Source organism: Tamandua tetradactyla, chromosome 24 (assembly GCF_023851605.1).
Source record: "Tamandua tetradactyla isolate mTamTet1 chromosome 24, mTamTet1.pri, whole genome shotgun sequence".
In the NCBI taxonomy this organism is placed as follows: domain Eukaryota; kingdom Metazoa; phylum Chordata; class Mammalia; order Pilosa; family Myrmecophagidae; genus Tamandua; species Tamandua tetradactyla.
In genome coordinates this window covers 1,505,134-1,521,258 of record NC_135350.1, presented here as the reverse complement: position 1 = coordinate 1,521,258, position 16,125 = coordinate 1,505,134, and the positions used below count along the sequence as shown (strand labels likewise).

Sequence of the window (16,125 nt, the reverse complement as noted above, 5' to 3'; positions counted from 1 at the left end):
GCACCAAGTCCGAGGAGGCTGCTCTGTGCTAGACCGGCTGCAGCGCTTTTCCTCCCCGCGACCCTCCTGAAGGCGCAGCTTCTCCCCTATGAACCGAGTGCGGGGCCCCTCTTTCTGTTCTGGCCCCTCTCTCCCGTCCCCCTAACTCCCTTTATTCCCTGCCAGAAACGCCTTTCGAGAGCGAGCGGCAGCGAACACGTTGGACTGGGTCGGCGGTGCGGGATGTGGAGGGTGTGGCGGGGAAGTCCGGGTCCCCGGCTTCAGGAGTGACCGGACACAGGAGGTGGCCACTGAATGAAAGGGGGCCCGGACGGGAACGCACCGCCGAGGACGAGACTAGAGGGCGCGCGAAAGGACTCTCACCGGGCTGCCAAGGAAACGGGGCCCGGACGGGAACGCACCGCCAGGACCAGACTAGAGGACGCGCGAAAGGACTCTCACCCGGCTGCCAAGGAAACGGGGCCCGGACGGGAACGCACCGCCAGGACCAGACTAGAGGACGCGCGAAAGGACTCTCACCCGGCTGCCAAGGAAACGGGGCCCGGACGGGAACGCGCCGCCAGGACCAGACTAGAGGGACGCGCGAAAGGACTCTCACGGGGCTGCCAAGGAAACGGGGCCCGGACGGGAACGCACCGCCAGGACCAGACTAGAGGGCGCGCGAAAGGACTCTCACCGGGCTGCCAAGGAAACGGGGCCCGGACGGGAACGCGCCGCCAGGACCAGACTAGAGGGCGCGCGAAAGGACTCTCACCGGGCTGCCAAGGAAACGGGGCCCGGACGGGAACGCACCGCCGAGGACGAGACTAGAGGACGCGCGAAAGGACTCTCACCCGGCTGCCAAGGAAACGGGGCCCGGACGGGAACGCACCGCCAAGACCAGACTAGAGGACGCGCGAAAGGACTCTCACCGGGCTGTCACGGAAACGGGGCCCGGACGGGAACGCACCGCCAGGACCAGACTAGAGGACGCGCGAAAGGACTCTCACCCGGCTGCCAAGGAAACGGGGCCCGGACGGGAACGCACCGCCAGGACGAGACTAGAGGACGCGCGAAAGGACTCTCACCGGGCTGCCAAGGAAACGGGGCCCGGACGGGAACGCACCGCCAGGACCAGACTAGAGAGCGCGAAAGGACTCTCACCCGGCTGCCAAGGAAACGGGGCCCGGACGGGAACGCGCCGCCAGGACCAGACTACAGGGACGCGCGAAAGGACTCTCACCCGGCTGCCAAGGAAACGGGGCCCGGACGGGAACGCGCCGCCAGGACCAGACTACAGGGACGCGCGAAAGGACTCTCACCGGGCTGCCAAGGAAACGGGGCCCGGACGGGAACGCACCGCCAGGACCAGACTAGAGGACGCGCGAAAGGACTCTCACGGGGCTGCCAAGGAAACGGGGCCCGGACGGGAACGCGCCGCCAGGACGAGACTAGAGGGCGCGCGAAAGGACTCTCACCGGGCTGCCAAGGAAACGGGGCCCGGACGGGAACGCACCGCCAGGACCAGACTAGAGGGACGCGCGAAAGGACTCTCACCGGGCTGCCAAGGAAACGGGGCCCGGACGGGAACGCACCGCCAGGACCAGACTAGAGGACGCGCGAAAGGACTCTCACCGGGCTGTCACGGAAGGGCGCGCGCTTTGGTCTTCGCAACTCCCCGACCACAGACTGTCACTTACCATCTGCGTGGCCTTGGGACAGCACATCAACTCTGAATTCACTTTCCTTCCCTCCACTCCTACTCCCCCCCCAAACACACACACACACACACACACACACTGGGGTCTCCAAACCCCTTGTCACTTCCACAAGCTATGACTACATTCAGAATACTCACCAGGGCAAAAAGTACACGAAGAAAAACACCACCAGGTAGAAGAGGATGAAAACCCAAATGTCGAACCAGTACGAGGTCTTCGGAAGCCCCTTTGTTCCGGACTGAGGCGGCAGCACCGGACCCGGCCGCGGCCTCCCCGCCTCACGCAAGCCTCGCCGCCGCCGGACACCGTCCCCTCCGTCTGCCGCCTCCGCGTTCGCCTCCATCTTATTGGCCTCGCCGAAGGACAACTCGAGCAGCTGAAAAGCCGCAGCTCTCGCGCGTCCCTGTTTGGCCGTGCCAGAAACCACACCAAGTCTCATCGCCGCGCACTCCGCTGACCGCCAACCCCATTCCCGGAAATGTAGTCTGTGCCCGCCCCTCCCAGTGCGCAGGCGCCGCGGCCGCACCCCGCAGGGATCGTGACGGCAGGCAGGCCTCGCGCCCCCGGAAGCGGAAGTGGAGGGGTGGGCCGAACCGCCCACCTCTTCCGCCCACCTCTTCCGCCCACCTCTTCCGCCCGTCTGCGGTCTCTCCCTGTTGCTGGATTTTCAGGTTTCGTGAAAGCCGCGTCCTCGAGGTAATTGTGAAGTGGGTGACTGCACCCTGGAACCGCCCGTGGTTATGTGTCCATTTCTCTGTATTCCTTTTGGATTCTTATACTGAGGTTTTAGGAAGCACCATCTGCTGGGTTTCGCACTGTACCTAGCATTTTATACTTTTTATTTAATCCTTTGAAACAGTCCTGCTGAAGAGGATAGCGTAATTACGAGCGTGAGTTTCTGAAGGGGACCGAGGGCAAAGCGTGAGGATTTTGCACGTATAATATTGGTGTGAATTTAAGCGCAATCCAAGTATATAGGAGTCTGATCCCCAGCAAGATTAGAATACCGTCAGGAAAAAAAAAAAGATCGACGTATAGCCTAGATTTTTCCTGGCGGCCCCAATTTCAGATAATCTCATCTCAGGTTATGAATCCTGAATTGTTCAGAAAATATCGTCTCCAGTCATATACATGGTCCGATTAGTGAAACAGTGATTGCGTTGTGTATTTACATTAATTATTAAATCCTTATGAGACCTCTTTGAAGCTGGAATTACTTCATTTTACAGAATTAGAAAATGAAACACAAAAGGAGGGAATTGACTAAGGTTACTTAAAAATTACAGAATCTAAAACTGACTCCAAATCTGGTATTCTTAATGCTGCTGTACAGCTGCTTCCATTGCTGCAGTTTGCTTCCAGGTCGGATGCCAAATGATAGACGCAAAGGTAGTGAACTCAAGTAAACTATGTAATGTAGCCCAGATCATCTGCTGGGAGTAATTACCAAGGTATATACTTAGTTTCTTTAGCTGCTCAAGCAAATACCATGCAATGGGCTGGCTTAAACAATGGGACTCTATTCACTCACAGTTTTGAGGCTAAAAGAAAGTCATAATCATGGAATCATCAAGGTGATGCTTTCTTACCAAGGACTGGTATTTGGGGGCTGGTTGCCAGAGATATTTGGGATTAAGAGAAATAGTTGCTCCCACAAGATTACTTAGAATTAAATCATGGCTTTTCTAGGGTGCATAAATCCTTTCAAACTAGCACAGTATCTTTAAGAAGATATACCGGTATCCTTCTGAAGTTCAAGTGCAGGAGGGAGGTGATGAATTTGGTTTTGACCTAAGGTGATAATGCAGATTTCTTTAGTTATGCAAGTAGTCCATATGATAAGGTATCCTCATGATTATCCTAGTTTAGTAACCTCTTATTTTACTTACCACCTGAAAACCCTGTCTTAAACCTTCTCTTTCTCATCCTAATTCCATCTTTTCTTCCTTTCCAAATTGAATACTTACCCAATAATAACCCAGTTGGTTGGTACAGCAAGTTATTTCTCCAACTTCTGTGACATTTTATCCATTTCTTTGTGTATTTTTCCATCATTACTGCCATTTCATGCTGTGGTGGTTTGGAGCTATGTGTACCCCAGAAAAACATGTTCTTAGACTTAATCCATTCCTGAGATTGTGAATGTTTTGATGAGGTTGCTTTTGATGACCTCAATCAGGATGGTTCTTAATACCGTTACTGGAGTCCTTTATAAGAGGCTGAAATTAAAACAGAGAAGAAAGCCATGAAAGCAAGAAGATGAAATCAGCAGAAACCAGAACAGAAGTGAGAGGCCAGAAGAAGCTGCCATGTGCCTTGCCCATGTAACAGAAATGCTAAGGACCAAATATCTCTGGCAACCAGCCCCCAAATACCAGTCCTTGGGAAGAAAGCATCACCTTGATGATTCCATGATTATGACTTTCTTTTAGCATCAAAACTGTGAGCGAATAAAGTCCCATTGTTTAAGCCAGCCAATTGCATGGTATTTGCTTGAGCAGCCAAAGAAACTAAGTATATACCTGTGATAGTTTTGTTTCATGGTTGTTACTATCCTCATAACAGCTTTTTACTGTAGCTTCTCTTTTATCTTCATCTCAGCCTTTAGTAGCTCCCATACCTATACTCCACTATTGATTTTGCTCCACTCTACACAGCCAACACCTGTGCTCAGCAAACTACTCTTTGCTCCAACCAGAGTTCTTTCTTACATATTCCTTATGTGAACCATTCCCTTGGCCTTTGGGCTCTTGCAATGCTGTTTCCATTAAACTTTAATGCTTCCACACATATCCATATCCTACCTACCCTGGAGCCCAACTCAAGTGCCAACATTATAAGTTTCCCTCACTAGATTGAGCTCTCCTTTCCCAGCATTTCTAACATACCAATTGCAAAAAACATCACATTTAGCTTATGCTTTCTTCTTGGGGAGAGGATTATCTTTTCATCATCAGTACAATGAGTTATTTGTACCCTTAGTTTTTCATCTTCCTTGAGTGGGAATTATTTCCCTCTGCCTTCTATAATAGCCGCCTGTTGATGAGGTCATATATTAGACCTAATCACCTTTCTAAATGTCTTTGCCTCTGTTCTGGTTTGCTAGCTGCCAGAATGCAGCACACCAGAGACGGATTGGCTTTTAATAAAAGGGGATTTATTTTCTTCAGAGGAAAGGCGGCTAACTTTTCACTGAGGTTCTTTCTTACGTGGAAAGGCACGGTGTGATCTCTGCTGGCCTTCTCTCCAGGCCTCTGGGTTCCAACAACTTTCCCCAGGGTGATTTCTTTCTGCATCTCCAAAGGCCAGGGCTGAGCTGTGAGTGCTGAGATGAGGTGTGCTGAGCTGCTTGGGCTGTGCTACACTGAACTCATTTAAGCGCCAGCCAATTAAATCAGACATTATTCATTACTGCAGGCATGCCTCTTAGCTGACTGCAGATGTAATGAACAACAGATAAGGTTCATATACCATTGGCTCATGTCCACAGCAACAGAACTAGGTGCCTTCACCTGGCCAAGTTGACAACTGAATCTAACTACCACAACCTCCGAGTCAAAAAAGGCTGCTTTTTTTTTTTTTTTTGAATGACCCAAATTTTTCCATCTATCTCTTCTATTCCTTTAGCTATTTCCTGAACTCCATCGTACTTGCTCTTTTTCCACATTATGACTTAAATAATTTTGACCTCTCCTAATTCTTCCAGTCTGCAATTTCCATTCTGATGTCTGACCCCTCTTGGTGTGAATACCATAGTCATAATTTTTCCTAGTATGCACTGGATGTTTACTTTTAGAACATAGCCTGGCGAACTTGTGCACTGATACCTTCAACCTAGGTACTCCTCACTGTTTGTTTTGGATGGGCTTTGGGTGTTTTTATGCTTATATTACTGATTTCCTTTTATTATTCTCATCATTCTAAATCTTTCTCTCTTTCAATCTCTTACTTTCTCCTTTCTCTACTCCTTCCCATGAAGATTTCCTAGATCCCTACTTTACTAATCAGATTAGACCACTGAACTAACTATCTTTAGCTTTTCTTATTACCCTTTTCAGGCTCTGACCGTGTAGTTGACATCTCTTCCCTCATTAAAAAGAGGCCTGTATTTTGGAGGCCTATATTTTCATGGTGTCAGAATTGCGATGTCTGGTTCAGTGATAAATCTATCCAGTGACAGAAGCAGCATGGGAAACTCAGCAATTTCATGGATGTCACCAAGGTTAAGTTCACTTTCCTCATCCTTCAGGCAGGACTCACCCTCTGCCTCTCTCCCAGGAGGATCTCCAGCTTTGTTGCATGCGAACAATAGCTTGGTGCATCCTTTATGGGCCAGATCATTCCAGTAATGATCATCACAATACGGGCCATTACCGCACACATCAAGATGAGGAACATCGATTGCCCCTTTCCACATTGCCAGTTGTTTCCAAAATTCCCTTTCCTGTTGATCTTGAATCACATTCCCTCCATGACCAGACTGCTAAGGCATTGGCAGTTGGCCAGAGTCAGCAAAAAGGGGAAGAGAGAAATGAGAAAAAATGAAGTGTCAGTGGCTGAGAGATTTCAAAATCAAGAGGTTATCCTGGAAGTTATTCTTATGCATTACATAGCTATCAGCTTATGGTGTATTTGAGTGGCTAAAGAGAAGCACCTGAAACTACAGCTGTGTTCCAATAGCCTTGTTTCTTGAAGATGCTTGTCTAAAGATATAATATTTACAGTGTGACTGTGTGATTGTGAAAACCTTGTGTCTGATGCTCCCTTTAGAGTATGGACAGATGAGTAAAAAATATGGATTAAAAAAATAAACAGATAATAGGGGGAACAAAGGTTAAAATATATTGAGTAGATGGAAATACTAGTGGTCAGTGAGAGGGAGGGGTAAGGTGTATGGTATGATGAGTTTTTCTTTTTACTTCTTTTTCTGGAGTGATGCAAATATTCTAAAAAATGATCATGGTGATGAATATACAACTATGTGATGATATTGTGAGCCGTTGATTGCACACCATGTATGGAATGTGTATATGTTAAGAATGTTTGTGCTTGTATGTTGTTTTATCAATAAAAATATTTTTAAAAGAATAGTCCATGAGTATTATGGAGGTGTTGGGTCCAAGTGTTCCATGTCTAAGAAGACTGCTTGCAGTTCAGCCCACCGCCACTTTTTCCAGTGTCAGAGATGGCGTGTAGTCTGCCAGAGGCAAGAGAAACAGTGGCTGCTGCCCAGTGGATGCCAAATGGTTTCTGGTTGGCCAATTTATCAGTGAACCAGTGCTGAGCATCTGATGGGGTATCCTTGATGGAGGGGCCTCAGGATGCCAATGCAGGGAAGTAAGGGCCCTAATTGGTGTTGCAACAGGATCATTGTTGAAGGGGGCCTACAATACCTGCTCATACAAGCATGTCACTCCCTGGGGGCCTGTGTGAGTGCAATCCTGAATGCACCACTCCCATTTCATGATACTGTTCTTGAACACTGCTTGGGTGAGTGTTCTGGTTATCAGAAACTCATGATGGGAATTTCTGGCCTCTGGAGGATCTGGGTGCTCTCAGTATTCCTTTCTGTGTTTCTACCAAGGCCCAGTAACATGCCAGAAGTTGCCTCTTGAAAGGGACTAGCACCAGGCTACATCTGAGAACTTCTTGGTCCCCAAACTCAGGGGTCTGAAAATTCTTATTGCTCCCTCCTCCACCAAAGGGACCAGTCGGTATGGGCCCAGGTGCAGAAACTGTAGTTCAAATGGAGATACAGGCTCTTAAGGTACTAGAGGTAGAGTGCCTCAAATGACCACTTTTTTTAAATCACAATTGACTATTTTTTTTTCTTTTTGTGAAAAATAGCATATATATATATAGCAATAAAATTTCAAAGCACATCACAACAATTAGTTGTAGAACAGATTTCAGAGTTTGGTATGAGTTACCATTCCACAATTTAGGTTTTATTTCTAACTGCTCTAAGATACTGGAGACTAAAGTGATTCAGCAACCAAACTCATTTGTTAAACCCTACCTTCTCTGTATAACTCCACCATCACCTCTGATCTTTCTCCCACTCATTAGGGGTATTTGGGTTATGCCCATTCTAACTTTATCACATAATATGGGTAGGGGGATGGAACTAGTTGATGTTCTGGAGAGGCTGGCCCCTCTGCATTTCAGGACTTAACTGGTCCAGGGACCCATCTGGAGGTTGTAGGTTTCTGGAAAATAACCCCAATAGTTGGAACCTTTGTAGAATCTTATATAATGCCCTAGGTGTTCTATAGGATTGGCGGGAATGGTTTTAGTTGGACTTTGGCAAGTTATGATAGGTAGCAATGTCTAACTGAAGCTTGCGTAAGAGTGACCTCCAAAGAAACCTCTCAGCTCTATTTGAACTCTCTCGGTCACTGATACCTTATCTGTTGTACTTCTTTTCCCCTTTTTGGTCAGGATGGCATTGTTGAACCCATGGTGCCAGGGCCAGGCTCATCTCTGGGAATCATACATGAAATGGCCACTTTTACCTCCCGCATGGCTGCTCTTCCTCTGTTCCCCAGTGGAAAGTATCTGCTTTCTGTCTCACCCGATACAGGACATTACTGTGATGAGGAATACACTAGAGCTAAAATGCAAATAGCCAGCGTCTACAGCTGTGGGGACCAAAGGGGACACTTCTGCATTCAAGTACCAATCTAAGGTTAACTGATGCACTCCTTGTATTTTTCACTGGCCACACTGTGCTATTGTAGGCAGGGATAATAGAATGCAAACAGAGGCACTTGCAAACAGAGGTCTTTATTTTCAGTAATGTCTTTTTCCCTGGGGTGAGTGAGGGGAATACATTAAGGACAACACTGTTGGACAATGTGGGGAAAAGATAGGAGCCCCAAGAATGCACCCTACCTTGATGGGCAGAATTTGTTGGGCTGGGGGAACACATCCCTTTAGTTGCCACTGGGATACAGACTGTGTGGAGTATCAATTCCTACAGTGTACTCCCCAGTGGGAAAAATGGCCACAAGAATGGCTAAAGGGCACAGGGACAAACCCACAGGATAGCAGCAACCTCTTACCCACATACCCACATAATGCCCAAAACCTATTCATCACCTCTTCCCCTCTGCATCTCCCAGAATGACGGTGACCTGGTCACCTGCATCCAAAAACACCATAAAGGTTTATTCACTGCCCCCCAAGTAGTACGCTTACTGAGGCATATGGTCTTTGGTCCCCAGGGGATGGTCATCTTAATTTAGTCAAGTTTGGGTAGAGAGGCCCCTCCCAAGGGACAGACTCCTCAGTCAGGGCTGAGGGGAGAGATGAGAGATCTATAGAATCCTGCTTCTCCTCTCTTGGCCATATCTGAGGATTGTGGGTAAAGAGTTGGGCAGAGGCAGATTATCTTTCTGGTTTATGTTTTTCTGAAAGTTCTCCATTGGAGATCCTGTCTATGATGTCCTTTGGGGCCCCTTGCTTTAGTAACCACAAGAACATAGCTCTGCAAGTGGGGGGCCTATGAGGGAGGGGCAGGTGTTGATCTATCCCAAGGATCTCAGGGCTTCCTGGGTTAACAGGAATATGCCTAGTACCTTCACTTTCAATCTCAATTCTTTGTCTGGACCATGGAAGCCACCTCCCTAGTAAAGGAGCCCTTGCCCCAGTCAGGGTGGGTACGATAAACATACTTAATCTCATTTCACAGGGGAAGCTTGGGGGAGGGGGAGGGCAGAACCAGTGCTTCATCCAAATCAGGAGGTCCTTTTCTAATAAAATCAATGTCCTGCTGTGAAATGGGAATCTGTTGAGGGGCTAAATCCCTCTGGCAGAGCTGGCATATCAAAGTGCTGGCATTCAGTATCCTTAGCTTCCTCCTCCTTACCCCAAAGCATAGTTGGAATTTGGGGAGGTCACTCAGAATGGAATATGCTTGACTCCCTGAAGAGGCCAGTCAAATAGAGGCTGCAGCTGCTCCCTCCCTTGCTTCCTCCTCCCTTAACTCCAACTCCCTAAGAGTTGGTTGGACACAAGGCAGCCAAGACTCCTCAACTCAGCCCAGTTGATAAGGGTGGTGGTAGATCCCTCATCAAAAAGTCAGGACAGTCATGAAAGGAAATAGTCTCCAGGTTTCTGTCCATATCTAGCTTTCATATCCCTTATCTCCTTCTCTGCAAAAGTTTTCACTTTTGTTTTCTCCTCTGGGTCCTCGTATTCAGTTCTGATAGTCTCATGAATAAAGACTGACCTCACACTAACCACAAGATCAGTCTGGGTGGGCTGAGTGCCTGGTTCCAGGATGAGAAAAGACGTAAGCAGCCATGAGCCAGGGGAGTATATGTCAGGTGGTTGAAGCTCCAACCTCATTCATCTCAGCATGGAAATAGCTAGCTAATTTCCTGGCACTCATGGGGAAATTCTCAAAGTCTAATTTATCGTTGCCCTTCCCCCAGAGGAAGGAGACAGCAAATCCTAGGTCCCTCAGTCATGAGTCAGTTTACCTGGGCAGGTAAGGTGTGGGAACCCACTAGTTTAGCCCACAAAGCCATAACTACTCTGTTGCCCAAGATATTTGTTCTTTTTGCAAGATGCCAAGATTGTGATATACCAGAAATGAAAAGGCTTTTAAGAAGGGGAATTTAATGGAGATTTCCAGGAGGATGACTGGCTAGAGCAGCTTGAGATTAGTCCTGCTCCATGGAAAAGTTAGAGAAGGGACAGGAGGGCGCTGAGGCAGCAATTCGGGAGTGCAACTGACGTGGGAGAGCTTTCTGCACCATGTGTGGCAGCACTCGTTGCAGAGGCTGGGGAACTGAGAGGCAGAAAACTGGAGCCTGGCATGGAGGCAGGGAGCGGTGGAGCCCAAGGGAGTGCATGGATGGGTGCATGGGACTAGGAAGTAAGCCAGGCTGCATTCCTTGGGTGTGCTGCCCTCACCGACACAGCCCCATTGCTAGTGACTCACCCCACACCCCAAACACCTGAACCCCATCACCCATTCTCATTCCCTACACTCCAGGCACCCCCCCACCTGCCCCCAATGCACATACCTGCCCCCACCCCCACCCCAAATGCAGCCCAAACACCTCTCCTACACCCCTCCCAAGCACTACCTCCCCCTTCTTGTGCCCTGTAGGCTGTTACCAGTGCATAAAAGTTGCAGGCACTAACCTCCATACCTAGGCTTCCCTCGCCCCCTCCATAGTGTCGCACAGCCTCACCCCACCCTCCCTGAGCTCAGCGCATCCATTTAGGGCACTCCCAGGCCCACGCATGTGAACAGTCCCCCAATCACGTCATTCAGCTCTGGGAATTACACACTGCAGCAGTTCTAGAACCGGACATGCACACAGTCCTCAGCCTCACTTCCAAGCTCTCAGAAAGCCGACCTGCACAGCCAGGTCACACCTGCCCCCAACCATGAATGTGTAATACCGGCCTGCTGCCATAGCTCTACACATGCACACAAAGGGCTCTATGCCTTAGACCACTGCACACAAAGGTTACATCCCCCGGACCGGTGCACTCGCACAGCTACATCCTCCCTGGCCACTGGGTGCCCACATTCACAAGCACTAGTGTAACATCCCCAACCTGCACCCATACCTGCCCTGAAACAAATCACTATATTGAGTGCTCCACCCCATGCCCTGCTCCCTACCATGCAATCATCCTGCAAACACAAGGCCTTAGACTACTGAAGAAATCAACTCCCAAGTAAATCAGTCAAGGCATATACATGTGATGAAGACAGCAGATCACTAGGCATATCACAATGCACACAGATATAGCCCTGCTTAATGACCAAATTAAAACACCAGAGGAGAAACAGACATTGGAAAAACTAATCAAAGATGTTCATACAACTCTACTTAATAAAATAAGCGGGATAACAAATAACATACAGGAGATGAAGAAGACAGTAGAAGAGCACAAAGAGAATTTGAAAGAATAAATGGAAAAATAGCAGAAATCACAGAAATTGACCAAATAAAAAACATACGAGAGGCACACAACATGAGACTTAAAGAGACAGAAGAAAGAAAGTGATGTAGTGGACAGGATAATTGACTGTGAAGACTCAAAATAGCAAATGGCAAAAAGTATGGAAAAAATTGAATCAGAACTCAGGGAAATAATAGACAAAACAAAGTGCACAAATATAAGACTCATTGGTATCCCAGAAGGAGAAGAGAGGAGTAAAGGGCTAGGAAGAGTAGTGGAGGATATTTTGGGGGAAAACTTCCCAAACCTCATAAAGGACATGAATATACAAGTCAAAGAAACCCAAAGAACTCCAAAACAGAATAAATCCAAATAGGCCTTCCCCAAGGCACATATTAATCAGTCTATCAAGTGGTGAAGAGAAAAAAATTCTGAAAGCAGCAAGAGAAAAACAATCTACTACATACAAAGGAAATAAAAGACTGAGTTCATACTACTCAACTAGCACCCTGGAGGTGAGAAAGCACTGATATGATATATTCAAGATCCTGAAAAAGAAAGACTTCCAGCCAAGAATTCTGTACCCAGCCAAACTGTCCTTTAAAATTGAGGGAGAGTGGCGGGGCAATGGTAGCTCAGTGGTAGAATTCTCCCCTGCCATGTGGGAGACCTGGGTTCGATTCCCAGACCCTGCAACTCCCCCACTGCAAAAAAAAATTGAGGGAGAAATTTAAAGCTTTCAAAGACAAAGAAGTCGTGAAAGAATTTGTCAACAAGAGACTGGCCCTACAAGAAATACTAAAAGGAGCTCTGCCAGCTGAAAAAAAAAAAAAAGACAGGAAAAAGAGGTCTGGAAGAGGACACAGAATTAAAGAGTACCACTAAGGGTAATTTAAAGAATACAAAGTGAAAGAGGGAAAGGAATATATAGATCTGACAAATAAAATTAAAAATATAAGAATGCTGGAATCAAGAAACACTTTTTCAGTAATAACTTTGAATGTTAAGGGACTAAATTTATCAATTAAAGGATGCAGATTGGCAGAATGGATTATGAAACATAATCCAGCTATATGCTACTTACAAAAGACTCATCTTAGGCACAAGGATACAAATAGATTGAAAGTGAAAGGATGGAAAAAGATCTTCTATGCAAGTTGTAACCAAAAGAAAGCAGGAGTAGTTATACTAATAGTGGACAAAATAAACGTTAAATATAAAGACATGATAAGAGACAAAGAAGGACATTATATACTAATTAAAGGGTCAATTCACCAAGAAGATATAACAACCATGAATGTTTAGGCTCCCAATCAAGGAGGTCTAAAGTACATGAGACAGACATTGGCAAAACTGAAGGGAGTGATAGATGTTTCAGCAATAATAGTAGGAGATCTCAATACACCACTCTCCTCTATAGATAGAACAACCAGACAGAAGATCAAGAGGAAATAGAGAAGTTAAATAACATGATAAATGTATTAGACCTAACAGATATATATATAGGTCATTGCACCCCAAAGCACAAGGATATGCATTCTTCTCTAGTGCTCTTGGAACAGTCTCCAGGATAGATCATATGCTGGGGCACAAAACAGGTCTCTATAAATTTAAAAATGTTAAAATTATTCAAAGCACTTTCTCTGATCACAGTGGGATGAAGCTGGATCTCAATAACCACCAAAGAATGAGAACATTCACAAATATATGGAGATTAAGTAACACACTCTTAAACAACCAGTGGGTCAAAGAAGAAATATCTGGAGAAATCAGCAGCTATCTGGAGATGAATGAAAATGAGAATACAACTTATCAGAACTTATGGGATACAGCAAAGGCTGTGCTGAGAAGGAAATTTATTGCCTTAAATGCCTACATTAAAAAACAAGAAAGAGCAAAAATCGAGGACTTAACAGCAAACCTGGAGGAACTTGAGAAAGAACAGCGAACTAACCCCAAAGCAAATAGGAGAAGAGAAATCACAAAGATTTAAGTAGAGAAAATTAATGGGAGAATAAAAGAACAATAGAAAGAATCAGTAAACCAAAAGTTGGTTTGAGAAAATCAATAAAATTGATGGGTCATGAGCAAGACTGACAAAGAAAAAAAGAAAGAGTATGCAAATAAACAAAATCAGAAATGAAAAGGGGTGTGTTACCACAGACCCTGAAGAAATAAAAGAAATAATAAGAGGATGCTATGAACAACTATATGCCAACAAACTAGACAACTTAGATGAAATGGACAAATTCCTGGAGACACACAAAACAGCTACACTGACTCAGGAAGAAATAGAAGATCTCAACAAACCAATCACAAATAAAGAGATTCAATCAGTCATCAAAAATCTTCCTATAAAGAAAAGTCCAGGGTCAGATGGCATCACAGGGGAATTTTATCAAATGTTCCAGAAAGAGCTAACACCAATCCTACTCAAACTTTCCCAAGAAATTGAGGAAAAAGGAGCTTTGCCTAATTCATTTTATGAAACTATATCATTTTAATACCAAAACTGGGTAAAGATGCTATAAGAAAGGAAAACTACAGGCCAATCTTCCTAATGAACATAGATACAAAAATTCTCAATAAAATATTAGCAAATCGAATCCAACAACACATTAAAAGAATTATACACCATGACCAAATGGGGTTTATACCAGGAATGCAAGGAAGGTTCAACACAAGAAAACCAATTAACATAATACAGTACATTAACAGATCAAAAGGGAAAAATCATGTGATTATCTCGATTGATGCTGAAAAAGCATTCAACAAAATTCAGCATCCTTTTCTGATAAAAAAAACACTCCAAAAGATAGAAATCAAAGGTAATTACCTCAATTGATAAAGAAAATATATGAAACACCTATAGCCAGCATCATACTCAATGGAGAGAGAATGAAAGCCTTCCCCGTAAGATCAGGTACAAGACAAGGGTGTCCACTGTCACCACTATTATTCAGCATTGTGCTAGAGTTCTAGCTAGACCAATCAGGCAGGACAGAGAAATAAAAGGCATCCAAACTGGAAAGGAAGAATTAAAACTCCCATTATTTGCAGATGATATACTATACTTCGAAGCTCCTGAGAAATCTATGGCAAAGTTACTTCAGCAAGGTGGAAGGATATAAAATTAATGCTCAAAAATCAGTAACATTTCTATACACTAGCAATGGCCTAGCTGAAGAGTCAGTTAAGGAAAACATTGTATTCAAAATAGCAACAAAAGAATCAAATACTTAAGAATGAACTTAACTAGGGACATAAAGGGCTTGTACACAGAACACTATATACCATTGCTAAAAGAAATCAAAGGAGTTTTAAATAGGTGGGAAGATATTCTCTATTCATGGATAGGAAGGCTAAATATAGTTAAGATGTCAATTCTCCCAACTTGGTCTACACATTCAACTCAATATCAATCAAAATTCCAACACCTACTTTGAAGATTTGGAAAAGCTACCAAATTCGTCTGGAAGGGAAAGAGACCCTGAATAACTAAAAGCATCCTAAAAAAGAAGAACGAAGTGGGAGGATTAACACTCCCTGACTTTAAAACCTATTATAAAGCCACAGTGGTCAAAACAGCATAGTACTAACACAAAGATAGAAGCATTGACCAATGGAATTGAATTGGGAGTGCAGAAATAGTCCACCAAATCTATGGTCAACTGATTTTTGACAAGGCCCCCAAATCCACTGAACTGGGACAAAATAGTCTTTTCAATAATTGGGCATGGAAGAACGAGATATCAATAACCAAAAGAATGAAAGAGGACCCCTATCTTGCACCCTACACAAAAATTAACTCAAAGTGGGTCAAACACCTAAATATAAGAACTAGCACCATAAAGCTTCTGGAAGAAAATGTAGTGAAACATCTTCAAGACATAGGAGTAGGAGGCAGCTTCCTAAAATTTACACCCAAAGCACAAGCAACAAAAGAAGAAATAGATAAATGGGAACTCCTCAAAATCAAATGCTTCTGCACCCCAAAAGACTTTGTCAAAAAGGTGAAGAGGTAGCCAACTCAATGGGAGAAAATATTTGGAAATCACATATCAGACAAAAGTTTGATTTCCTGTATATACAAAGAAATCATACAACTCAACAATAAAAGAACAAACAATCCAATTATAAAATGGGCTAAAGATATGAATAGGCATGTTTCTAAAGAGCAAATACAGATGGCTCAAAAGCACATGAAAAATGCTCATTTTTATTGTCTATAAGGGAAATGCAGATCAAGACTACAATGAGATAGCACCTCACACCTATAAGAATAGCTGCTAGTAAACAATTAGGAAACTACAAATGTTGGAGAGGATGTGGAGAAACTAGGACACTTATGCACTGCTGGTGGGAATGTGTAATGGTGCAGCCACTATGGAAGACTATTTGACAGTTCCTTAGGAAACTAAATATCAAGCTGCCCTATGACCCAGCAATAGCACCACTTGGTATATACCCAGAAGAGCTGAAAGCCATGACACAG

At 45.0% G+C, this 16,125-nt stretch overlaps 1 protein-coding gene and 1 long non-coding RNA gene across 8 annotated transcripts in view; one reads left to right on the top strand and one right to left on the bottom strand.

Annotated features, from left to right (window-relative positions):
• ARLN (allregulin) overlaps window positions 1-2,249 on the bottom strand; it is a 47,471-nt gene extending 45,222 nt beyond the window's left edge. For 3 of the 6 annotated variants that reach the window (XR_013168220.1, XM_077142436.1, XM_077142437.1), the window contains exon 1: window positions 1,838-2,249. Coding sequence is in view for 2 of the 6 variants with exons in the window: in XM_077142436.1 (XP_076998551.1) it covers window positions 1,838-2,139 (302 nt within the window). In the remaining 4 variants the exon portion in view is untranslated. The other 3 variants (XR_013168223.1, XR_013168222.1, XR_013168221.1) reach the window with 3 other exon arrangements.
• A 45-nt stretch (window positions 2,250-2,294) lies between these two features.
• LOC143667991 (uncharacterized) overlaps window positions 2,295-16,125 on the top strand; it is a 172,573-nt gene continuing 158,742 nt past the window's right edge. For both annotated transcript variants that reach the window (XR_013168219.1, XR_013168218.1), the window contains exon 1: window positions 2,295-2,396. This is a non-coding gene — a long non-coding RNA (uncharacterized LOC143667991). The remainder of the gene's footprint in view (window positions 2,397-16,125) is intronic.